Here is a 26774-nt window from a genome sequence, read left to right as displayed (position 1 = left end):
TCTGCCTCCGGTGCCTGGAACAGGGTCTGGCGCCCAGTAGGACTCCATCATGGTGTTTGTTGAATGAATAAATATACTAATAATCTGGCACAATGGCCCACCAAACATGTCTAAGTCCTAATTCCCAGAACCTGTGAATATGACTTTCTATGGCAAAGGGGATTTTGCAGATGTGATTAAGGATTTTGAGATGGGGGTGTTATCCTCGATTATCCCAGTGGGCCCTAAAGGTAATCATAAGTGTCCTTACAAGAGGGAAGCAGGAGTCACAGCTTGAAGAGAAGGCCATGTGACAATACAGAAGCAGGGATTGGAGGATGAACTTTGAAGGTGGAGGAAGGGGCCATTAGCCAAAGAATGCAGGCAGGAGCTGACGCTAGGGAAGGCCAAGGAAGGGATTCTCCCCTGGAGCCTCCAGAAGGAGCCAGCCCAGCTGACCTTGACTTTAGCCCAGTGACACTGATTTCAGACTTCTGGCCTCCAGAACCATAAGAGAATAAATGTGTGATGTTTTAAGCCCCAGTTTGGGGTTATCTGTTACAGCTGCAATAGGAAACTCATACCAATACTGTAACAACAGCAACAACCAACCAACACTCACTGAATGACCTTGATTTGTCAAGCACGGCACTTAGATGTCTTGTAAAGTCAGAATTCTTTTTAGGTGAAGGTAACAGAAATTCATTTCAAGCTAGTTTGAGTGTAAACGAAATATATTAATACCCTGACTATCCCCTCAAAGAGCAGAGCTGAGCTCTGGGGGCTCAACTGGCAAAGGACTCTTTGTGGATCTCTCTCCTTCTCTATCTCTCTCGCCTGTTTCTTTGTGTCCACTAATAAGCTTATTCCACACCGGAAGGGACACGATAGCTGACAGCCCTGAGCTGATGGCCTTTCAGCATCCAGCTCTCCTGGTTTTGCTGTATAAAGTGCCTTTCTCTCCTGGGTTTGCTGTGTAAAATCCCAAGGAAGGTCTCTGGTTGACCAGATGGCCAGGCATGCCCATGCTGTTGCTAGGAAAGGGAGTTGGCCTTCTTAACACAGACCAGTTCTACATGTCACAGCTCATTTTGTCCTCACAAAACCTTTTGACATAGGTATTATTGTTACCTCATTTTACAGATAAGGGAGCTGAGGCCCGAAGAGAAATAAAGACACTTCCCAAGGACACACAGTTCTGTGCAGTGAGGCTGGGAGCCAACACAGGTTTGGGGGAGTGCAGAGCCTACCTGTAATCTCTCTCCTTTTCAAACCTTTCTCTGAAATACTTTTAGCTTCACAAGAAGTTGCAAAGCTAGTATGGAGAGTTCCAGTGCCCTGATCCCTGGTTCACTGTTTCCCCCCATGGTTGCATCTTACAGGACCCTAGGACAATACCAAAACCAGAAAGTTGACATGCGTATAAAATGCATGTATAGTTCTGTGTCATTTTACTGCATGTAGTTTAGCGTGACACCGCATTTAAGATGTCGAACTGTTTGGTCACCACAAAGATCTGTTTGTGCTACGCTTTTATAGTTATATCCACCCCCCCCACACACACCCCTAACCCCGGCCACTAATGCTGTGTTCCCCATCTCTAAATTTTGTCACCTCTGGAATGTTATTCACGTGGAAGTACAGCGGGGCCTGGCTCTTTTTACGCAGCGAAACGCCCTAGGGATCCATCCAGTTCTTGCCTTGCACTGCAGACTGGTATTCCGTGGCATGGCCATAGCACAGTTTCTTTAACCATCCACTGATTTAGGCACATTTCAGTTGTTTCCAGTCTGTGCTGTTCCCTCTGAGCCCTATCGCCTCACCAAACATGAGTAGGAGGAGAAATTACTAATGGGCCCAGGCTGTAGCTGTGATGAGTGAGTGGAGAGTAGTTGGAAGGGATGAGTGAAGGCTTGGGGAATGTCACGGCGAGCCAAGGCTGCTGACCAAATAGATTTTTCTTGACAGCTCTGTGACTTTGGGAACATGTTTTCAAGACTGAGGTAGTAAAATATTTCTCTCACTGGGACAAAAAGTCCTAAGACTGTGATCCATTAAAACTTGCTGTTCATCAAGGTTAGAGCCATGAGGCTCTGAGTCCCTGTGTTCACTCCTCTAGGAGCTGAGACTGGCGTCCTACCTGTCGAAGCTGGCGATGCTGCCGGGGGGCACGCTGCGTTGGCTCCTGAGCGTGGCTGTGCCCGCAGCCTTGCAGCCCGAGCTGCTCTCCGTGCTGGATCCCGTGGGCCACAGGCATCAGGACCACACAGCGGAGAGTGACGGCGGCGGGGTGCAGGCTGACCTGGGCAGGAGGGGGTGAGTACAGGATGGGAAAAAGAGGTCCCTGTAGAGAGAATGGATGGGAGAGGGGAACCGGGACCACGGGGCACAAGCACACCCGCCTCCCCAGGGGAATTTCTTTGCTCAAGAGGCAGACAGCATCCAGGAGAGTCACCATGCATCCTCTGTGTAAGTCATGGCAGACCCAAGTATTTTGTCCATAGCTTCTCTTTTCATCACCAATTCATTTCCCCAGGAGGATCTTAAGAGAATAAGTTGCCTTGGGCTGTAAATATGCCATATATTCATATTTACAGCCCAAGGAATAAATAATAAAGGAAATAAATGAATACAATAAATACATAAAGGAAATAAATACATAAAGGAAAAAGAAGAAAAAAAAAATCCATGGTTCTATCAGGTGGAGAAAATGGCTGTTATCATTTTGCTACCATTCTTCCTCCAGAACGTGTTTCTTCTGCTGGGTTTTATGAGTGTGTGCAGTGTGTGTGTGTGTGTGTGTGTGTGTGTGTGTGTAGGAATCCCAGTATATACAAGCTTGTGTCCTGCTCTTCAGAACCTTATATCAGAGGCAAGTTTGCTTATTACCTTTCAACTCTTGTCCTCGTGCAGACGTCTTTCTAATTATCACAGTATTTTGGCTCTATTTCTACTGTTTTTATTAACAACTTACAATTCATACTTTTCCCAGTTGTTGAAACATCTCCATAGATATTATTTTTAACAGCTGCCTATTATTCCACTGAGGTGTGTAGCATAGTGTATGTAACTGTTACCCTCTTACTGGACATTTAGTTTGTGTTCATTTTTCCTCAATTATGGATAATGCTGCAGAGCTGCTTTTTTAGGGTCAAGTTTCAGGTGTGCATTTGATCAGTTAAGGGTCTTTATAAGGAAAGACATGAAGTGGGGCTGTGGATAAGGTGGGTTTGGGGCAGCCAATGGTGCCACTTGAGAGCAGAATTTGCTGGGGGTGAGGCTACAAGGAAAGCCACGACCAGACCTGAAAGTGTTGAAGGCCAGGCAGTGAAGCCGAGGTCCTCAACCAGGACCCACAGGAGGCTGGGGATGGGTGTCTCGGAGCCCATGAGTGCCAAAATGGCATGATTGTGTGGAAAGGTGTGTCTGTACATTATTTTTCCCGACTTGTAAAGGGGGTCCCTGACTCAGCTGAGGGCTGAGAGTAGGGTTAGGGTGAAAGGGAGGATAGGAGCATGGGAAAAACAGCTGTTGAGCAGGGGTGGGAGTCCACAGGGGCTGGGACGAGCCTTTCTAGAGTTGGTGGGGCTCACCACGCGAGGGGCTGGATGTGAGGGTGGTCACAGGAGCTGGGGTGGGGGTGGGGTCAGGGCTGGTGTGGGCGTGGTCAGAGAGCTGGGTGTGGTCAGAGAATTGCGTGCCTCAGCCTGGTTTCTCTCAGTGCACAGTCAGGCAAGAGCATGAAGATGGCAGATGTCGGTGGTGACGCTGGAGCAGGAGGAATGTGCATGGTCACAGGGATGTCACCTCTGCCTGAGGGCTGCCCGCGAGGACCTTATTTACGGGCTCCCCTTCGGCCAGTTTAGTTTGGGAAGCTGGTGAGCCGGCATGGGCAGGTGGATGTGGGACAAAGCAGGAGCGCCCAGGTGGCTTGTCGCCAGGAGTGTAGAGCACGGGCATGCCCTTTTGTAGCCCGACCTCATGGTCAAGTAGACTGGATGACGTCTGGAGTCAAAAGCCACTCACCGTAGCCTCCGAGGGCAGGGCAGTCACTACCCCTGTGTCCCAAGCGACCGGTGCCTGGGCACACCATCAGTTCAGAGTCTTGGGTTTCCCAAGCAGCAGAAACTGACTGATGAATCTAAGCCAGAAAGGGTGTGTGGAGGACCTGTCAGAATCCAGGAAGAGCTGTACGCCGGGTCCCTGGGTGGGCAGGACCAGGAGAGCACGAAGACCATCCTCTCTGGGTACTCCCTTCAGAGGACCAGCCTTCTCTGCCCAGGAGCTAGACTCCTGGGACAGAGGGCCTGGCCCAGCATGGGGCAAGGGTCCTTCACCCCACCAGCTGGGCAGTGTGAACCAGCTGGGGCAGAGTGTGAACTTGGCCAGAGGCAGGCATAGACAGGACTGTCTCCTACACTGATCTTTACTGACTTGACTTGAGCCCAAGCCTGCGAACGTCTCCCCACCCCCTATTCCTTATACGCTGTCCCTTCTTTGGTCGAGAATCACACTCCTTCACGTGGCAGGAGGACTCCCCCACCTTCCAAGCTTCCACTGTGCCTTCTCAACCTTCTTACTCGTATATTCCTGAACACTTACTGAGATCCTAGTATGGCGACTGTCTTAGGCACTGGTGTACGTGGGAGAGTAAGGGACAGTCCTGCTGCACGGAGTGTGCACTCCAGTGAGGGAGATGGACTGCACACAAGCCAAGGCAGAGAGCCCATTCCTTCTCGAATGCTCCATGCGTTCCCTGCTGGGATACCAAGATTCAGCTCAAGTGTCCCACACCTCGGCAGCCTTCCTTCATCTGACTGATGTCACCTGGTACCTGTCTGTGACCCCTGGATTGGGGACCCCTTGCGGCAGAGACCGTGTCCTGACTCGGCCAGAAAAGATGCTTGATCAGTGTTCACAGAGTGAGCGAAGGAACAAACGTGAAAACTCTCAGGGTTTCTCATGTCAGCCAAAGGCCACACTGAGGGAAGGAGTCCCCGTAGTGCTTTTTAAGATTTTGCATCACTTGAAGATTCTGTTCTTTTTGAAAATATAAGAACGCTCCCTTCTTGCCTTCAGGAAACATCAGGGCTGGTGGCAAGCCTTTGAGAGCAAACTTCGAGGAGAACTGATAAGCAGAGGATTAGAAAAGATGCTCTGGGCTCACAAAAGGAAGGAGAGGTAATGAGGGCATCTGCTCAGGTGGGCTGAGGAGGGCAGCCAGGCTGCCTGGGAGCTGGGAGGGGGAGGGGGAGGGCACCACAAAGGGAGGGTTACTGCAAACGTATCAACATTTCTTCCCTAAAGACCGCAGTCTTTATTCAAAGTGGGCTTAGTTTGAAGTGAAGTAAGCAGAGAAAGACAGATATCATACGATACCACTTATATGTGGAATTTTAAAAGTAATACAAATGAATTTATTTACAAAACAGAAATAGACTCACAGACATAGAATACAAACTTACGGTTACCAAAGGGGATAGCGGGGGCAGGGTGGGGAGGGATAAATTAGGAGTATGGGATTAACAGATACAAACTACTAGATATAAAATAGATAAGCAGCAAGGAGTTACTATATAGCACGGGGAACTACATTCAATATCTTGTAATAATCTATAATGGAAAAGAATAACCTACAATGGAAAAGGTGCACTTTGCTGTACACCTGGAACAAACACAATATTATAAATCAACTATACTTCAATTTTTTAAAAAAATGCAAAGTGTGCTTAGTTTACGAGCTGAAGATAGCCACCAGCTATCAGTGGGAGAATGTTCTGTCATTTATCAGCATTTTAATTGCAGTATTTATTTTAACTAATGGCTCTTTTTAAATGGAATCTCATTAGAAGGAGAATAATTCCTTATAGATGTTCAGACTTCATAGTTTACAAAGCCCTCTCCCGCCTTGCTGCCATGAGCCAGCCTCCCCACTTTCTGAAAAGTGGGAGAAGTCCCACGGCCATGCTTCACCAGCTCAGGGAGGTCAGAGGAAGAGACCCCATGCCTGCAGCTGTTAAAAGTGACCCTGGGATTTAGGGCCATGTAACCAACTGCTTTATTTCCCTGAACTTGCAGGCCAGCGCTCTTCTCACTCTCTTGAGTGCCTTCTCTTTCAGCTGTGGCGATTGCACACGTGGAGAACAGAGGAAAGTTAGAGGCAGAGCGGTTTTAGGGTGCTACAAACAAGGGACCAAGGGTCTCGCACGTTTCCCACTAGAGATTCGGAAAAAGGGTAACGTGACTTACGTTAGCCCATTTAATGTAAAAGGTTAAAATGTGATAATCAAAGTGTGCTCTGGAAACAGAGGATGTCCAAGAGAAGTGTCCTGCCCCTTCCATAATTTCTCAGGGCTCCGGTGAAGCCGCAGAGACAAGCTTCCCAAATAGTCCATGAATAAAAATCTGGGAGCCATTGATAATGGGCCAGGTATCAGAATCGAGTCCCAGAGAAATTAGATCCGGATATTGAGCCCAAACCAAGAAAATTAAATTCAAGCTGTATAACTGTAAAGCGCTCCGCTAAGGAACGGAAGTCAGTTGTTCTAGATTAGCATGGGGTGGGGCTGCCGAATGCCTTCCTGGGCTGCACTGACACAAGTGGGCGAGTACAGATCAGGAGAACCCTGGCGCCACTGTCTTGGATCACTGTACTCGCCTTTTTGCCTTGAGATGCTGTGTACGATGGTGGGAGGAGAGACTGTGAATCAGTCCGAGTTGCCTTTGAGTCCTTGCTCAGATCATGCAGCTGCCAGGGCAGGAGTTCATGGTGAGGGGGATGGAGCCTCGTTAGCCACTCCTGTTCAGGAAGGACCCGAGCCTACCAGTGGCCTCCAGTAAGTCGACCCCCAGTGACATGGCCTCGTCCTGCACCGCCTGGGCAAAGGACCCTGTGACTTTCAGGTTGTATAGCCTCTCAGAAGGAGTCAGAACCATTATCAAGAGCAGCCAGGATTTAGGGGCTGGACTGCTTATGGGCAGGATTCCAGCAATCCTTTTACAGGATATTCCCAAAGTGTGTTGCTCTGTTCTATTTCAAACACATTTTCCCTAACTTCTAACTGTTGCTTTACAATCAGGTTTTATCAGCCTGCTTTTAGTGTGAAGCCCACAGGAAGGGGCGTCCTAGGAAATGTCTCACAATTGTCTGGGGGGCGATGGGAGCTCTGATTTCTAGCACTTAGTTTCCGTGGTGTGAAACACTCCCACCGTGGCTGATTCTGTGCTGACAATATGATGACAACAGGCTCACAAAACTCCACAAAAGTGAACAGTCATGAGTTGGTGAGAGCTGTCTGCATCCACCACTGCCACAGGCTTCAGCTAATCTCAGGGGCAACCTGGCAACCACAGGGAAAAGCCTTTCTTTAGAAGACACTTGATTGGGGCCCTAGGGACAAAAGGGGGTTTTCCTAGAGAACTCTTTCAGGACGCTTGGGAGAGTCAGTTACCAAAAATGTCGTATCTGATCTTCTGTTCTTCCTTTAGCATATTAAAGAAGACGTGTCCCCCTCTCAGAGAGAGGGTGATATTCTCTGGAAAAGGAAGTTGGCCACACCTGTCACTGGAGTCCATTGGTGAACTGGCCCCGGTGCCCATTGTAGGGGCAGAAACCATTGATTTATTAAACACTGGCGAAAAGCTCTTTATCTTCAGAAATCCCAAGGAGCCGGAGATCTCACTGTACCTTCCTCCCAGGAAAAAGAAGAAGAACTTTCTGAATGCCAAAAAGGCCAGTTGGGCCTTGGGCATCAACTAGCCCAAAGGAAAGCTCCAAGGAGTCTGAAGACAGAAAGATTTGTTTTCTCCTGCCCACATGGGTATGTGTGTGTGTGTGTTTATAATGTACAACTTGCAGGTATTAATTGCACTTGCAGAGGACAGATACATCTACTCTCCCTCCCTCACCACGACTTTCATGGGCTCAGTTTAATCTGGTCCCATGAATTCCCAGATGGCCCATTCCCTTCAGCATCGCAAGGGACACGAAGAGACAGGGGACCAGCCCGTGAACCCTCATTGCTTTCAGTCCCACCTTGCTGAGGGTCTGGAGGAGCCCCGGGCCCTTAATTCACATACCCGCAACACCTGGCTGAAGAGTGGGTTGTATGTTGAAGGCAAGGCTCTCTCTTCTCTCACATTGTGTGTTGGTTACATATTCTATTTTTATCAAGGGAGCTTTTGAAAGAAGAGCATTTTCCCTAAAGCTCTTCTCAAGGGAACTCGTCTTTGCTTTCCGTAGGAACCATTTATTTTTAATCCCTTCTTGGGTTTTGGCCCCCACGTTGTGATGTTCAATGAAAATTTGCCCTCCATCTTTCCAGGGGCCAGAAGATGTGCCAGCCACTGGGCGATACCATATCCAACTCAAATCAGGAAACTCAGAGGCTTAAGAAGGTGATGGGATTTAGGCAAGATCATAAAGCCAATAAGTAACAAAGTCAGGACTCACTGAACTCTTTACGGCCTCAAACCCTTGTCCCTTCTGCTGGACTTGGTAAATGGACACATACCTGCCCTCAGGTGTTTGCCAACAAACTGACTGCACACAGGTCCTCGTGTTGCACAGATTGCTTTCCTGGGCCTTGACCCTCTCCATCCTCACAGTGTGGTTGGATCATTGTATGAGCTTTTCTGAGAACCAGGCAAAGAATACAATTATGATAGGTCTTTCCTAAGTGTGGGAAATGATTAGGCAGGGAATCCTGTCACGAACGAGAAGAAAAGGGATTCTGATGAAGCATCTCTTACATGAGAGTTGCTTCTAGACCCTTATAGCTACTTGAACCCACTCTTTTAAAAAATATACAGCAGGTTCTTATTGGTTATCTATTTTATACATATTAGTGTATATATGTCAATCCCAATCTCCCAATTCATCACACCACCACCACCGCCGCCACTTTCCCCCCTTGGTGTCCATACATTTGTTCTCTACATCTGTGTCTCAATTTCTGCCCTGCAAACCGGTTCATCTGTACCATTTTTCTAGGTTTCACATATATGTGTTAATATACGATATTTGTTTTTCTCATTCTGACTTACTTCACTCTGTATGACAGTCTCTAGATCCATCCACGTCTCTGCAAATGACCCAACTTTGTTCCTTTATATTGAACCCACTTCTTAATCCTTGACAATACCCAGCAGATGGGGATCACTACTCCCATTTTACAGCCAAGGAAACTGAGACTCAGAAAGTTTAAGTAACTTGCCTGTGATCACACCATGTGTAAGGGAGGAAGCCTCACTTTGAACCCAAGTCTCCTAGCTTTCAAACCCTTACCTGCCATGAGACATCGCATTGCCTTTGGCAACCTGAAGTCCAAGTCTTATTTGCAGTTTCCATCAGCATGCATGCAACATGGTGATCAGGGATCTTTGCCTGGAGTTGCTCTTCTTCCAGGGGGCAGCTGTGTACCATCATAGTGGCTGCCAGTTGGCCATATCTCTGCATTAGCAGATATGCACAAGTAAGCTGTTCAAATGCAGGAGAGAAGAGTGGATGGGGTCAGTTTTCCCATCAGAAGCTCAAGTGAGAAGAGAGACGAGAGAAAGAGCAGTGATTTTCACAGGATAGTGGAGTGGAAAACGCATGGTCTTTGGTGTAAGCTTACTTAAGTTCAGATCCTGCTCTGTTGCTCGTGAGCTGTGTGTCCTGTGGAAGTCACCTGACCTTTCAGAGCCTCATATTCTTCATCAACAAAAGGATGATGAGAATCCCTTGTAATGAGGATTAGATGAAACTGGATCAGTAAAGTGTTCGGTGGTGGTGTGCACCTGCCACATCTATGTCCTGTATTCCTTGAAGGTGACCCATCTGCCTTTCTAATAATTTCCTGATTCTAAGACTGTGCTAGAATTATGCATAGTTGAAAGTAGATTGCACATAAGGATTCAAAATAATAGCTCAAAATTATGGGCTGAAGCCTGATTGAATAGATTATTAGCAACAATGGGAGGTGCTCAAGCTATTCAAAATACAGCATTTGAACCTAATAATAACTCCTTATGTTAATAGACAAAGACTAGCTAGAGATTTAATTTCTCTAAACTCACTGCATGAGAAACACGAAGATGTGATAGGGAAATCTCGTGCTCCTGGAATCGGGTAGCTCAGGTTTAAATCCTGGCTCTACAACTTTTAAGCAAGTCACTTTACCACTCTGAACCTTAGTCTCCTCATCTGTAAAACAGGGGTCCTAATACCTACCTTAGGGTAGGGATGTCACAAAGAGTGAAGATATTGGATATTATATAAAATGTTGGTGTTCAATGAAATGTTGATATGCAATAAATGTAGCTTATTTATTATGTTTTTACATACTCACAAAATTGACCTGTGTGGTTCCTTTCATTTCTGTTTTCACCCTACATGAAGACAGTGACCCTTCTAGAAGGGCGGTACCTGCCACAATACATGGAATCCTATTCATAAGAGAGAAGTTCCAGGGAACTTGAATTTAGAGGACTTGATTTCAAGATGGGGCTCCATTACTTACAAGTTGGGAGAATTTGAGAAAATTGCTAACCTCTCTGAGGCTCAATGTCCCATGGATTATGTCTTCTAAGAGTTCAGTCTAGTTAAGTTGACAGACACAAAAATAAATCATCGTTAAGCTCAAGGGATAAAATAGAGCTCTGAAAACCATGCTGTGGGAATTTGGGAGTGAGATGCAACCTGACTGGGTATATTTGGGAACAGCTTTAAGCTTTTGACCCCAAATCTATATCTCCAGACTGGACTTCCTCTTGGGCTCCAGGCACATTTGTCACAGATGCCTGTCCAACCCTGAACCCATTGGCTTCCTATAAAACCTGTTCCGCTATGAGATGTCCCCTCTCTGAGTAGATGGTACCAAGTCAGAAACCTACAAGTCATCCTAGACATCTTCCTGTTTTCAACCCCCAAATATGATGACTACATCTTGCTGATTGGACCACTGCATTAACCTTCACATCTATGCCCTCTTCCTCCCCTCCACTCCTTCCCAGGCCACGTCTGTCCTGGATGGTGTCAGCAGCGTCCTTTCTCTCCAGGTTGGCTCAAGCCAGTTTGGTCTGGTAACCATATCTGAGTCACTCCCTTGCTGAAAGACCTCCAAAAACTTTTCCATGCCTACAAGACCTTCATGAATTGTCCGCTAATAACCTTCCTACCTGTGTCTATAAGGGAAGCCTCTACTTTCCACAGAGCCATTGATTGGCAATGAGACACAAAGAAGAAGGTGGATCTGGGTCAGCCTCCTGGATCTGCCATTTACTCGGTGGCCCTAGAGAAGTTATCTTTTAGACTTACAATTAGAAAAATATGTTTTTACAAATATTTGCAACTTCTGGTGCTCATTTTTCTTTTATGTAGATCCATATTTCCCCCTTGTAACACTTTCCTTCTTCATAAAAAATGTCCCATAATATTTCTTCTAGTGCAAGTTTTCTAGTGATGAGTTTTCTCACACTTTGTGTCAAAAGTCTCTTTATTGCCTTCATTTTCAAAAGTTATTTTTACTGAGTATAGAGTTCTAGGTTTCCAGTGTTTAAATTTTTTTCTTTCACTACTTTAAAGATGTCACTCTTATTGGATTTAATTTGTTAATGTTTTGTTGAGGATTTTTGCATCTGCATTTATGAAAGATATTGGTTTGTTGTTTTCCTTTCTTATAATATCTTTATCTGATATTAAGGTAATGCTGGTTCCATAGAATGATTTAGGAAGTGTTTCCTCTGCTTCTACTATCTGGGAGAGATTGTAGAGAATTGGTATCACTTCTTCCTTGAATAATAATAATTATCATATGGAATAGTTTCACCAGTGAATCCATCTGAGCCTAGTGCTTTCTGTTTTGGAACGGTATTAATTATTGATTCAGTTACCTTAATAGATATAAGCCTATTTAGGTTGTCTGTTACTTCTTGTGTGAGTTTTGGTAGCATGTGTCTCTTGAGAAATTGGTCCATTTCATATAAGTTATCAAATGTACAAGCATAAAGTTTTGGAAAATATTCCTTTGTTTTCCTTTTAATGTCCAAGAGAATAGTTGTGATGACCACTCTTTCATTTCCAATATGTAATGGGCTTATTCTCTTTTTCTCTCCCTTGATTACCATGGCTTCACGTATATTGATTTTATTGATCTTTTCCAAGAACTGGTTTTATGTTTTCTTGATTTGTTTCTATTGTCCTATTTTCAGGTTCTTTGACTTCTGATACTACAAATTTTAGTATTTCTTTTTTTCTATTTAAGATTAAAGTACAGTCTCTTACAACCCCCTGTAGTCCCCTGACCACTACTCCTTACCTTTAATTTCTTCTTTTCCAGGAGCAACTAATTTCAACTGTTTAGCTATTTCTTGTGGCATCAAGGTTTATACTCTTAGGAACGTAGTGCAACTTCTCAGTGCTGTATCATTCATAATATATATTGACCTTCTATTATAGCAGATGAAACTTTAGCTTTCTTAGACACACATACACATGTAAACACACACACACCCTTCCTCTCCAGTTATCTAATGCAATTAAAATACAATTTTCACTAAATATTCAGCATTTATGTTATTATAACGAATAAAATTTTATTTGAAGTTGATCCATGTAGTGCATTTTAATTACATTTCCTTTTTTGTGTAACTTTTCATTTTCCCCAGAGTTAACAATTGGCTAGGAATAATTGATAGTTATGGTAAAAAAAAAGACTCAACTTTTGGAGAAACATACTGAAATATTTATGGACGAAATTATATGTTGTTAGAGATTTGCTTCAAGATTACATGGAAGGGCATCTGGCCATGGTAGAGTAACAGAGACTGAATTTAAACTTCCAACTTAAACAACTAGAGAACTAGCCAAAATACAGGGAAGAACAATTTTCAGACATTGAGCAATAGGCAGCATGGGACCGTGATATCTAAAAAGGGGGAAATAAATGAAGGGAGCCCAACGACTGCCCTAGCGTAGTGCCCGGAGGCAGTTTTAAGGCTGCAGATCAGGGAGGGAAAACCCAAACAGAGCCCAGCAGTCTCCCTGAGTTGAGGAGACAGAGAGTGGAATTCAGGGAGGCTGAGGCAACTGGGATTTACTAGGCAGAATATAGAGGAGAGACACAGAGAGGGAGAGCGAAAGAGAAAGAGGAAGGGCACGTTAGTATCAATAAAAGGGCCCCCTTGAGTCTTTGTCTGAATACTGAGCCTTGTGTACATGAGGGTAAACTGTCGGCAGGGAGAAAGAACCACCAGAAAGAAGTAGTTTCCAAACAATTCCCAAAGCTCACCAAGGACTGGGAATATTTCCCATTCCCACCAGCCAGAGTGTGGTGCATCAGCTGGTCTTCTGATGGATCTTGCCTTGGTAATGGGAAAAAAATTAGCTGTTCTGGATTCACCATAACAAAGCTTAAAAGCAAGTCTCAACAAATCTATAGAGACAGAAAGTAGAGTAGTAGTTGCCTGGAATCATGAGGGATGGGCAGGAACGTGGGGATTATGGAGAGTGATGGCTAATGGGTACCTTGTGAGGTAATGAACATTTTATAAAATTAGATCATAGCTATGATTGCACAACTCTGTAAATATACAAAAAACACAGGGAACTGTACACTTTAAGTGGGTGAACTTTACGGTATGTAAATTCTATCTTGATAAAACCATGAAAAAAAAAAAAAGAAGAAAACAAGCCTCAAACAATTTAAACTGATCTCAAGTGACTTAACAGCCTGCCAGAACAAAGTCCGAAGCCACTTACAGGAATACAAGATAATGCAGTGCCCACCAAACATAAAATCACCTGTGCCTGGTAGCCAATCCAAAATTACCAGGCAAATAAAAAAGACCAAAATAATGCCATTTGCAGCAACATGGATGGACCTAGAGATTGTCATACTGAGTGAAGTAAGCCAGACATAGAGAGACAAATATCATATGATATCGCTTACATGTGGAATCTAAAAAAATGGTACAAATGAACCTATTTACAAAACAGAAATTGAGTCACAGATGTCGAAAACAAACATGATTACCAAGAAATTGGGAGATTGAGATTGATATATACACACTACTATAAATAAAAGATAACTAATAAAAACCTACTGTATAGCACAAGGAACTCTATTCAGTGCTCTGTAATGACTTATATGGCAATGGAGTCTAGAAGAGAGAGGACACATGTATATACATGGCTGATTCACTTTCTATACAGCAGAAACTAACACAACATTGTAAATCAACTATACTCCAATAAAAAATTTAAAAATTACCAGGCAAGCAAAGAAGCAAGAATATAAGATTCGTAAGTATGAGAAGAAACACCCAATCAATTGAAACTGACTTAGAAATGACAGATATGAAAATATTAACATATGTTGACATTAAATCAGCTATTATACATTCCCCATATGTTCAAAATGAAGGAGAAAACATAAACATGATGGGAGAAGCAGAAGATATAAAAAGTGTTCACACCACTTCTGGTTTCAGCTCTGACAAGTTCAGCTTAGAAGTCAAAACTTCTGTCTTGGGACTTCCCTGGTGGTCCAGTGGCTAAGACTCCACACTCCCAATGCAGGGGGCCCAGGTTTGATCCCTGGTCAGGGAACTAGATCCCACATGCAGCAACTAAGACCCGGTGCAGCCAAATAAATAAATGAATAAATATTAAAAAAAAAAAAAAAAAAAAAAAAAAAAAAAAACAACTTCTGTCTTTCCAACAAGAAGAAAAGCTGAAAAAACTGAAAACCAATGTCTTTTCTGGATCCTATCAGATAACTGAAGTTACAGGGCAAACTCCCACCCTGAAATCTGGAGGGATGGGCCAATCAGAAGAGTCACAGCCAAGACCCAAGACTCAGACAGATTCTATGTAAAGAGATGGAGACAAACATTCCATCATGGCAACACTAACCAAAAAAAAAAAAAAAAAAGAAAAGTCTGTATTTATACAGTGAAGCAAATCAGACTTCAGGACAAAGGGAATTATCATGGATAAAGAAGACATTACATATTAATAAATGAGTCAATTCTCCAGGAAGACATAGCAATCCTAAATATGTATGCACCTAACAATTGTGTATCAAAATACATGAGGCAAAAACTTACAGAACTACAAGGAGAAATACTCCCTCTAACAGCAGCTGAATATGCATTCTTCTCAAGTTCACATGCAAAATTCGCAAAGATAAACCACATTCTGGGCCATAAAACACAACTAAAAAAATCTAAAAGAATAGAAATTATACAAAGTATGTTATCAGATCACAGTGTAATTAAACTAGAAATCAAAAACAGAGAGATAGCTGGAAAATCACCCAAGTATTTGGCATTAAACTACACACTTCTAAATAATGGAATAATTATTTAGGATAATGGATCCTCCAAAAGTAGTCTCAAGAAAATTTTAAAATTTTTTTGAGTTGAAGGAAAATGAAAATACAACCTAACAAAATGTATGGATGCAGCAAAAGAGGTATGTATGGGGAAATGTATACCATCAAATGCATGTGGTAGAAAAGACAAAAGATCTAAAATCAATCATCTAAGTTTCTGCATTATGAAGCTGGAGAAAGAAGAACATTACATGAGACAGACCCAAATTTGAGGGTCTGTTTTGCCCCCTGACGAGCTGTGGGACTCTGGAAGAGTTTCTCAACCTTTATACTAATTTTATTCACCTGTACAGTGAGGATAGGAAATAGTTACCCATCTTATGGTTGTTGAGAGGATGAAAAGAAAAACCAAACTCCCAATGCCCAGCACATATTAAGGGCTTAACAAATGTTGGCTGATTGCATTGTTATTGATGTTTTTATGGTAGTATAACATAATATAAATATTCTATATTTTATTCAGCTTTATTGTTGCTATTCAGTTGTTTAGCGGTGTTCATGAATATTTAATGACATAGGAGAGCTTTAACAAATACAAATAAGTAAAATAAAAAAAGTAGGGGCTTCCCTGGTGGTGCAGTGGTTAAGAATCTGCCTGCCAATGGAGGGGACACGGGTTTGAGCCCTGGTCTGGAAAGATCCCACATGCTGCCACGGAGCAACTAAGCCCGTGCACCACAACTACTGAGCCTGCGCTCTAGAGCCCGTGAGCCACAACTACTGAAGCCCATGCGCCTAGAGCCCTTGCTCCACAACAAGAGAAGCCACCGCAATGAGAAGCCCGTGCACTGCAACGAAGACCCAACGCAGCCAAAAATAAATAAATTAAATAAATTAAATTTTTTTAAAAAGCAGACTTATGGGAGATAACAATGTTTAGCATTTAAGCAATGTCTGTTCAGTAAATGAATTAATAAAACAGGAAAGGAGGGAGGGAGGAAGGCAGGGAGGGAGGGAGGAAGAGAGGAGGGAAGGAAGGAAGGAAGGGAGGGAGGAAGGAAAGAAGGAAACTTGTTTTTCAAGTGATTATGTAGAATAAAAAAAGAACTTGAAGAAAGTAGAGTAAAATGTTAACATTACTTGCCCCTGGAGAATTGACTACAGATGATTTTCTTTTACGTTTCCTTTGTAATTCTAAGTAGCTTCTAAATTTTTGTTAAAATGAGTCTCTATTGCCTTTGTAATCAGATAAGAGCACAAAATGGTATCTAAAATCAGAAATTTGGTATAAAGAAAATAATTTTCATAATTTACTTTCTAATCATATTCCTCATTTAGGATTATCTAAAACCCACTTCACATAACAATAATAAAACATAAAATCAACTCTTCTGACCAGTTTTTCTACTGTGCTGTGATTGGGTAGATTTGCGTGATCAGCAGACAGTCATAGTTTCAGTTAGAGATTGAGTTCTGCTGCATGTAACAGAAAAAAAAGGTAATAGTAATGTAAATAAGATAGGAGTTTAATTTTCTCTCACATGACACAATCTAGAAGTGACATCCAGGCTGGGACAGAAGTTCCACAATGTCACCAATGCCATCTTTCTGCTCAGCCATCCTAGGTGCATGGCTTCCATCCTCATGGTTGTCTCATGGTCCCAAGATGGCTGCTGCAACTCCAATCATAACATCCTCATTCTAGGCTAAGAGGAAGGAGAAGAGCAAAATATACCAGATGTGGCAACCCCCTTTAAAGAGATTTGCTAGAAGCCCCACTTCATAAGGCCTGCTTGTAAATTATTGGCCTGAACTAAATCACATGACAACCCCAAGTGTAAGGGAGGATGAGAAATGTCATTTGGAACTGGCATCCCCCAAATTGGGGTTCTCTAGTAAAATAGAAGGGGAATAAAGGGTATGGGTGGGCAACTCAAAATCTCTGCCAAATTCTCATGTGGCCAGTGGGAGACCAGAAATGGTTGAGACTTTTTTCTTACGGGAAGAGGAAGCTAGGTCTTCTGTGTGCTGTTTCTTCTGTGGACATTCTCATTTACTCCTCAGAACTCTTTAGACTCAGAAGTGGATAGTACTATTCCTATTTACCTCTGGAAAGTGGGGCTCAGATAGAGTAAATATCTCCCTAAGAGCCACCCAGCTTTGCAAATTCCAGAGCTGGGTTTCTAACTCAGGTCTGTCTGACTCCAAAGCCCATCTCTTTCCACTGCACCATCCTGACTCCCCTGGTCTGCAAATGCAGGCATCATTTACTTTTTCTTTCAGCCATTGATAAATGCATTGTGTGGGGCTTCCCTGGTGGCGCAGTGGTTGAGAGTCCGCCTGCCAATGCAGGGGACACGGGTTCGTGCCCCGGTCCGGGAAGATCCCACATGCCGTGGAGCTGCTAGGCCCATGAGCCATGGCCACTGAGCCTTCACGTCCGGAGCCTGTGCTCCGCAACAGGAGAGGCCACAACAGTGAAAGGCCCACATACGGCAAAAAAAATAAAAATAAATAAAAATAAAAATAAATTAAAAAGATAAGTGCATTGTGTATTGGCAGGCAGTAGATACTTAGTGAATATTTGTCCAATGAATGAATGAATGAATGAGTGACTAAGCACCTGCCTTGTGGGGAGGAGCTCACTGTCTTCCTGGTGAGGGACATAAATCAGGGCCACACAGCAACATGTACAGGATGCCGTGACCCCCTATTTCTGAGGAGCACCCAGGAAAATGTCACCCAGGATACTGGGTGCGCACCTGAGCCGGGAGGACTGAGCAGGATGTGCAGACGGGAAGGGAACTCGGGCTTGAAGGGATCACAGTGCAGGTGGGAAGATGAGGTGAGGATGTTCCAGAGCTGAACAGCAGGGTCAGGGTGAAACAGGGCAGGTCCTGGAGACCAAGGGCTGGACTCTACCTCAAAGGCTCAAACGCTCTGTGCCCCTGGGTGGCAACAGGCCATGGAGCTCATTCTGGGCATCTGTTGGTGGCCCCTTTGTGTCTTTACCAGTGTTTGTAGCCCCTCACTTCCACTCTTCTTGTTTCCTTCTCAGCGACTAAGTTTTGGGAATTTATGAAGTGAACACCCAGCGTGATGGGCAGGAGACTCCGGCAGTTTGTCCTGAAGCTCCAATTTCATTTTCCAAATTATGTGAGTTTACTCTTCCCTGTTGGTCATTTTCCAAATTATGTGAGTTTACTCTTCCCTGTTGGTGAACAGGGGGGATTCAGTGGCCAAGGGCTTTCTGTGGACCCACCGTCAGGTCTCCAGCTCCTGGGACAGAGTCAGCTGTGCTTGTTTTCAAGGTTAATGTGCTTTCCCTAGAGTTGCACCCCTTGAAACTAAGAAGGCGGGGGTGTATGGGGGGTGGGTAGGAATGGTGGATGGTAGGATTGTGTTCTTTCCAGAGGAAATACATATAAATCTCAGGTGGCTCCGTGAAAGCAAGGGTTAATCTCATTCCTCCTCTAGTGGGTCGAACGTCTGACAACTTAGAGACATAGGCTGCAAACACAGAGTTTTCTCTTTTTCCTTAATGACTTACTTTCCATTGCTAGCCGGCATTTTCTGCTGTAGAAAAGCTCGACCAAGTCGCGGCCAGGTAAGCCTCAGCAAAATCAGTGATTTCTTAGTTTTAGTTTAAACTCAGATGATTGCAGCGTTTCTCCCTTCTTCCTTCTCCCACCGCTGCCATTTTGGTTTCCAGGAGAGGGAGGCACCCACGGTTCTGGTCCAGAGTTCCCCCTGATGAGCATTTTGAGGTGTATATGACCAGCCTGCTGAGGTCTTGTCAGTTTCCACCTCAGCTTGTGGCCAGGACACCCACACCGTCACCTGTGGTTGTGTCCCCTCATCACAGCCCCGCAGGCTCCAGGTCCCCTCACGCAGCTAGGACCTGCACCCTTTTCCTGTCTCCCTGTGCTATGCAGGCGTGGAGGTGAATTCCCTGAAGCCTCCCTCCAGTCCACCAGCTGGACCCCACTCTACCAACCCAACTCCAGCACCGTGATGACAATGCACTTTTTCCTTGAGCATTGTTGCCCTCCTGGAGCCCCAGAAAGGAAGCAGGTGCAAGTTCTCTGCAGACACTCCTCATGTAATTGAGGTTTCTAACCTTTTCCTCACCCCACCTCCAGGGTTTCACCTGGAGAAGGGGGAATAGTGTGGAATTCCTTCTAAAAGACACTCTCTCCGCCTCTTCCCCTCTTTTCTTCTCTCTCCCTCCTTCCCTCGTAGCCTCACCTCCTGTTGGGTTAGAAAACTTGTTTTTATTCTTAACATATTTTTTGCCATCTCTACTGTGTGTGATCCAATCTTTAGACTCAGGATCCTCCCAACTCCCAGATTCGGGAAACACTTCTGAGTCTCTCAAAGCTTGCCTCTTGCTGTCGAGAATCTGGGTTTCAAACCTGTGTCTTCTATGATTTTCAAGAGATTATTTTGGAAGTCAACTGCTTCCACTGTAATCTGATTCCTGCCAGGTCCTCCCAAGGAGAGGACCACGTGTGTTGACTGTTGCTGCTTGTTTGGGGTGGATGGGTAATGGGTACAAGGAAATGGGTGGTGATGGTGGGGGCAACCTTGGTTAGCCCAGAATTTTCTCTTGCTCGGCGTCCAGGTATCTGGTAGGGACCCCACAGATATTTGTTAAGGGGGTGGATTTCTGAAATGTAAGAAGCACATTTCTACATGATTTTAGACTAAGCATTCCAATCATCAGAACCTCCGTTCCTGTAATTATAAGTTGGTTAAATAAGGAATTCTTGCCTATCTGCCTCACTTAAGCAATGTGGTCGGGGAGAGTGGAGGAATTGTTTCCATGGCAGGGCAGAGAAAACCCTTCATTGCTGATACTGTCGAGGTTGGCAGTGGGGCCAGGAAAACCAAGGAAGGGACTGGGACAGCTGTTGTGGTTCCCACGAGCAGGCTCTGCATGAACTTTCCCTGCCATGATGAGTGGTCCTTTTATCCAGAATGGCTTGGAGGAGCCAATCCCGAGAGCTTGCTGTGTGACCAACGATTAGCCGCCCATGTATAATAACACGCTTATGTCTCACAGCAACTCTGCAAGGTAAATACTAATATAATACCCGTTTTACAGATAGGAAAACTGGGGTGCAACAGCCAATGCACACAGAAGCAGAAACTCGTAGGTGAGGGAGCCAGGATTAGAAGCTGGGCGGTCTACCTCTGGAGCCTACATCATCATCAGATGACAAGGGTGAGTGGTGGCCCCAGAGGGGCAAAGGTGTTGGTTCTTTTAAGAGGTCCCCATAAAAGTTGTGGGCATTGGAAAATGAGGGCTCCTTACGGGAAGCTGAGATACACATCATGGGTATAAATATTGGAGATTTCCTGGGCACAGGTCACTTTCGCATTGCATGTCCAAGCCAGATCCACCCAGAAGCTGGTCTCCTGTAGGAATCAGTCAGCATTTGTTGAACTGATTGAAAACAAGGTGTTATTAATATCACTTCTCCCAGGGCTTGTTTTCTCATCTAGAAAATGCACACAAGAATCCCTACTGTCAAACCTGCGTGTGTGTAGGTTAAATGCAATAACAGCACCTGAGATTACTAGAGGGGTGACGGGGCAGTGACAGTGTCCTGCACCTTGATGGTGGCTCAGAGCTCTAGGAAGGAAAGACAGGAAGTCCCAGGTATCGTGCGTCTAAGGGAGGGAGCATCTTCTCAGGTGGTCGCATTTGACTCTATGACCTTGTGAGATGAATATTCTGCTCCATCAACACTGCTCCTGGCTTTCCCCTCAATTCCTTGAAAAGCATCAGTGTCTGTGCTGCCTCAGGGTTCTTTACACCTGATCTGTTCCTGCTTCCTGGTATGTTTCCCTTCCTTGCAACACACACATGTGTACTGGCACACACACACACACACATGCACACATGTTCCATCCTTGTTCTTCTGCCTGGCTAACTTCTTTAGGTCTCATTTAAATTCCTTTTTGGGAAGCGTTCTCTGATGTCCAGACCTAGCCTGGTCCTCTCTTTATGCCCTGTGGCCTCTACACGTCTTGCTGGAAATGTGTATCACCTTGGTTCTTTGCACACGTCAGCGTGCCTGGCTGGATACAGACCAGGGAAGGCTGTGACTTTGTCTTACCCACCAGCATCCTCAGCACCTGGCACTGAGCCAGGCACTTACTAACTGCTCGATTCACATTTGTTGGATGAGTGCACAAATTATTTATCTTCTCCGTTTTCACACGAGGAGACAAGGGCTCAGACATACGCAGTGACCTGCTCAGGGTCACCCAGCTGGTGAGAAGGACTCTTGCCAGGCCGGTGACCCTGAGCTCACAATAAAACATCAACAGGCCTTGAAAAGACTTCAGAGCTCTGGGGAAAGGTGCAGAGGCTGAGAAGAAAGGGCATGAAACCCCTCTGGCATATTCCAAACATGTACAAATGGGGAAAAAAACTAAACTCATGCTGGAAAAGGAGCTTGTTTTCAACCCTTCCAAATCATCTTATCCCAACACTTTCTCTCTCTCCAGGTGTTACCTGTTACCCACCTGACCCCTCTCTTTCAAATGACAACTCCCTCCGAGCCCCTCTCTTCCCTGTCTCGCTCCTCTCTTCCCCGTCTCTGCCTGTTTTTCTCCATGCACCATCTGACACCTACCTATGTATCTGACGGGTTGTGTATGGTCTGCATGGCGGCACTGGGGTGTCAGTTCTGTGGGAGTAGAGATGCTGTCAGGTTTGTTCACAGCTATATCTCCAGTGCCTAAAACAGTGCCTGACACACCTAGTAGGCACTCAATTAAAAGTTGTAGAAATTTATAAAAAAGGAAGAAATGAGTAAGTGAAAAAAAAATTGCATCTCACTCATATGCTGATTCCTCTCTTAAAAATCTATATTCTCACCGAGCAATCTTACTACGACAGTTGACTGAAACTTCGCTGTGTGGAAAGGTCAGAGGCAGCTGGAATAGCAAAAATTAGATTTTAAAAATTCATTAGCATGGATGTGTGTGTAGTGATGGGGAACATTCAGACAATGAGGGTGGGAATTGAAAGAGCTTCTCTCAGAAACCTGCTTCCCTATAACCTCGCTAGCAGTATATGTTGTCCAAATGTTAGAATTTTGCCAATTTGCTAGGGGAGAAATTGCACCTTAAGGTAGTTTTAAAAAAAAAAAAAACTGTACTGAGGTATAACTGACGTGTAATAAATTTCACATTTTAAAATGTACAATTTGATGCATTTTGAAGTTTGGATACAGCTGTTAAACCATCACCAAAATCAAGATAAAAAACATAATCCGTCCCCCATGGAAGTTTCCTTGTGCTCCTTTGTAACCCCCACTCTAAAGCCACCTCCCACGTCATCCCCAGGCAACCACTGACCTGCTCAGACCTTATAAATTGGTTTGAATTTTAAAGCATTTTGTATAAATGGAACCAAACAGCCTGTATCCTTCTTTGACTTCTTTCGCTCAGCATAACGATTTCGTTTCATCCATGTCGTTGCGTGTATCAAGTTTATTCTTTTTATCGCATGGCAGTACCCAGTTGTACAGATATACCACAAAGTGTTTATTCACTCACCTTTTGATGGACATATGAGTTGTTCCTGGCTTTGGCTATTACATGTAAATCTCTGTTAGTGTGCTTTCATGTCTCTTAGATATATATCTATGAGTGAATGGCTAGATCTTAGGATAAGCGTATGTTAAACTTTGTAAGAATCTGTCAAGCTGTTTTCCAAAGTGGTTGTTCCATTTTACATTCCCACTGAGAATTCCAGGCTCCTCCACGCCCTCATCCAAATGCGTATGGCCATTCTTTTTACTTTAGCCATTCGAATAGGTGAGTAGTGATTTCTCATTGCAGTTTAAATTAGGATTTTATATGTTTATTTGCCAACTGCATATCTTCTTTGGTGAAGCATCTGGTTAAATCTTTTACCCATTTTTAATTAGGTGGTTTGTTTTATTATTTGGGGTCTAAAGAGTTTATATTCTGGAGACAAATTCCTTATCAAATATATGGTTTGCAAACATTTTCTCTCCTTCTGCAGCTTATCTCTTCATTCTTTTAACAGCATCTTTCAAAGAGCTGAAATCATTAATTTTGAAGTCCAAATTGTCAATTTTTTCTCTAATGGATTGTGCTTTTGTTATCTAAGAAATAAATATTTGCTTAACCCAAGGTCATGAAGGGTTTTTCCTATATTTTTTCCTAGAAGTTTTATATACATATATAATATATGTATTTAGTATATACTATATATGTATATATGGACACACATATGTGTATGTATGTACTATATATGTATATATACACATATACAACAATACGAATACATGTATATACATACATGTATACATATATAGTTTTATAGCTTTACGTGTACATCTATGATCCATTTTGAGGCTTTTTGGTATACAGGGCAAGCTATGGATTGAAGCTTTTTTTTTTTTGCATATGCATGTCCAATTGTTGTTACAGCATCATGTTTTTGAAAAGGCTCTCCTTTCTCCACTGAATTGCCTTTACACCTTTGTCAGTTATACACATATGAGTCAGTCTGTTTCTGTATTCTCTACTCTTTTCCACTAATCTATTTGTTTATTTTGACACCAATAGCACAGTTTCTTAATTACTATAGCTTTATTGTCTTAGATCCGGTAGTATTAGATATATAAATTTGTTGTCCTTTTAAAAGGTTGTTTTGGCTATAATAGGTTCTTTGTATTTCCGTACAAATTTCAGAATTACTTGGTTTAAAAAATATTTATTTATTAATTAGTTATTAATTAATCAATTAATTAATTATGGCTGCGCTCGGTCTTAGTTGCGGCATGTGGACTCTTAGTTGCAACAGGCATGTGGGATCTAGTTCCCCAACCAGGGATGGAACCCAGGCCCCCTGCATTGGGAGCATGGAGTCTTACCCACTGGACCACCAGGGAAGTCCCCAGAATTACTTGTTAATTTCTACCAAGAATCCTGATTTTGATTCAGATTGTTTTGAATCTACAGATCTGTTTAGGCAGGATTTACATCTTAAAAAGACTGAGTCTTCTGACCCACAAATATAGTAATGCATTATTTTTAATACTATTGTAAATCATATTGCTTTTTAAACTTTTCAATCTTTGGCTTTTTTTGAGTCTCCTGCCCATCATTATTACTTTATTGAATGACAGTCACTGTAACTTTTTAAGGGCTAGATATTTTTGTATTCCTATAAATATCCTTGAGCTTTGTTCTGGGATGTAGTTAAGCACTTGGAGGTGTTTTGATTTTTTGAGTCTAGTTTTTAAGATTTATTAGGTGGGACCAGGGCAGTGTTTAGTCTATGGCTAATTATTCCCCACTATTGAGATATGCTTTTTCTGAGTACTCTACAGAATGGTCCCAGAATTAAAAGATCGTCAGGTCTGAGAAGAGCACTACTCCCAGCTCTGTGTGAGCCCTGAATATTATTCCTTCTAATCCTTTTTGGTGTTTCTTTCCCTGGTCTCAAGTACTTTTCTCACATGGATGTTCTGACAGTACTCCGCTGAATAGTTGAGGGTGACCCTTTGAAGTTCTCTGAAGTTCTCTCCTCTCTAGTACTCTGCCCAGAATCTCTGGCCACCTTGAACTCTCTGGACTCTGAGCTCTGTTTCCTTAAGTCAAGGAGCCCTTGGATTCCACCTGAGTTTCCTTCCCTGCAGGGATGCCTAGAATGTCTTTCAAGGCAGAAAGTGAGGCCATCATAGGGCTCAGTTCATTTATTTCCCATCTCTCAGGGTCACTGTCCTTCATTGCCTGATGTCCGATATCTTGAAAACTATTGTTTTGTAACTTAGTCTATTAAAAACCTTTTTTTTTTTTTCTAGTGGAAGGGTAAATCTGGTCCTTGTTACTACATCTTGGTCATAGGCTCTAGACTAATGTAGCTTTAGTTAATTTTTCTCATATCAGTTATGCATCTTTTTAGATTCTTTTTAGATTTTTTTTAGATTTTTTTAAAGATTTTTTTCTTAGATTCTTTTTCTGTAAATTGTCTATTTGTTTCTTGGCTCATTTTTCACCAGGGTTTTTCTTCCTCCTACAATTTTGGAAAACTCTATAGAGTTTTCTATATTAGGGATACTGATTCTTTGTTGTTATTGTGATTTAAATTCCAAATATTTTCCTAGAATAATATTTGTCATTTTAATTTTTATATTTTGTCATGCAAATGCTTTTAATTTTTATGTAAAAGTATTTTCCCATATTGCTTCAAAATTATTAAATGTATTTCTTAAAAACAAGCAATATAAGTAAGCACATAAGGGGGAAAACAAGCATTCAGATAAACTCTTTTTTTTTTTTTTTTTTTGCGGTACGCGGGCCTCTCACTGCTGTGGCCTCCCCTGTTGCGGAGCACAGGCTCCGGACGCGCAGGCTCAGCGGCCATGGCTCACGGGCCCAACCGCTCCACGGCATGTGGGATCCTCCCGGACCGGGGCACGAACCCGTGTCCCCTGCATCGGCAGGCGGACTCTCAACCACTGCGCCGCCAGGGAAGCCCTCAGATAAACTCTTTAAACATCCCTTGGGTGAGGGACACTAAGGTTCTGATGTAACAGCTGGACTGTCAGTATCCAGATTTTTTTTAGAGAATAATGTCTTTGAAATATGTTTGTATTGAATATTTGCATGAATCTGTGCTACAAGTCTGTTGCTAAAGTTGTATGAGGTAAACCTCTGAATGTTGAATTCAGTTGTTCTTCCTTTCAAAGCTCTGGTTATAGTGAAAGGATCCCTGGGAAGAAATTCCAAGCACAGGAACCCAAGCAGAAAGACTCACATTTAGAGATGGGCAAAGAGTCTAAACAGGGAAGCATGGCTAGGGAAAAGCAGTGCCATCATTTACTGAGCATATACTATGTGGTGACACTGTAGAAGAGGATAGTTGTATAAGAGAAAGGCTGCAGTGGGTATAGTCCTGTTTGTGGCTGCCTAGTCTGTGGAATACCCTTCCTAAATTTGGAAACTTATCCTCCTTATGATACCTGCATCCCTGAAGCAGAAATCAGTAACTCACTTTCCCAGCCTCTCTTGCAGTTCGGGGCAGGCATGTGACTCAGTCTTCACCAATCAGATGCACTGACCTGAGACTTTGATTTGCAAAAGAGAAATGATTGGATGAGGCAAGTGCCTCTGGAAATCCACTTTCTCAGGAGAATTACAGCAGAGGTTACTCCAGAGAGGGACAGGCAGGGCTGGAGTTCTGGGGTCCAGCCAGCCTCCCAGTCAGCCTAGTAAGATAAGATGTCCAAGCTCAATGGAAGTGCCAGTGAGTGAACTTCACTGGAGGTGACAAGCAGGGAGATTTGGACATCGTTCCTGTATTTTTTTTTTTTTTTTTTTCCGGTGTGCGGGCCTCTCACTGTTGTGGCCTCTCCCGTTGCGGAGCACAGGCTCCGGACGCGCAGGCTCAGCGGCCATGGCTCACGGGCCCAGCCGCTCCGC

At 43.6% G+C, this 26774-nt stretch overlaps 1 protein-coding gene across 5 annotated transcripts in view; it reads left to right on the top strand.

Annotated features, from left to right (window-relative positions):
- Positions 1 to 12569, top strand: part of EVC2 (EvC ciliary complex subunit 2) — a 148919-nt gene extending 136350 nt beyond the window's left edge. For 3 of the 5 annotated variants that reach the window (XM_067036395.1, XM_067036394.1, XM_059067484.2), the window contains 3 exons: positions 2099 to 2295; positions 5059 to 5160; positions 7468 to 12569. In XM_067036395.1, the coding sequence (XP_066892496.1) occupies positions 2099 to 2295; positions 5059 to 5160; positions 7468 to 7738 (570 nt within the window). In that variant the 3' untranslated portion in view covers positions 7739 to 12569. Of the gene's footprint in view, positions 1 to 1122; positions 1199 to 2098; positions 2296 to 5058; positions 5161 to 7467 lie in introns of those variants that run through there. The other 2 variants (XR_010841121.1, XM_067036396.1) reach the window with 2 other exon arrangements.
- Positions 12570 to 26774: the final 14205 nt, after the last annotated feature.

Source organism: Kogia breviceps, chromosome 6, assembly GCF_026419965.1.
Source record: "Kogia breviceps isolate mKogBre1 chromosome 6, mKogBre1 haplotype 1, whole genome shotgun sequence".
Classification (NCBI taxonomy): domain Eukaryota; kingdom Metazoa; phylum Chordata; class Mammalia; order Artiodactyla; family Physeteridae; genus Kogia; species Kogia breviceps.
Note: the sequence above shows the minus strand (reverse complement) of the source record. Positions and strands in the feature narration are given on the sequence as shown.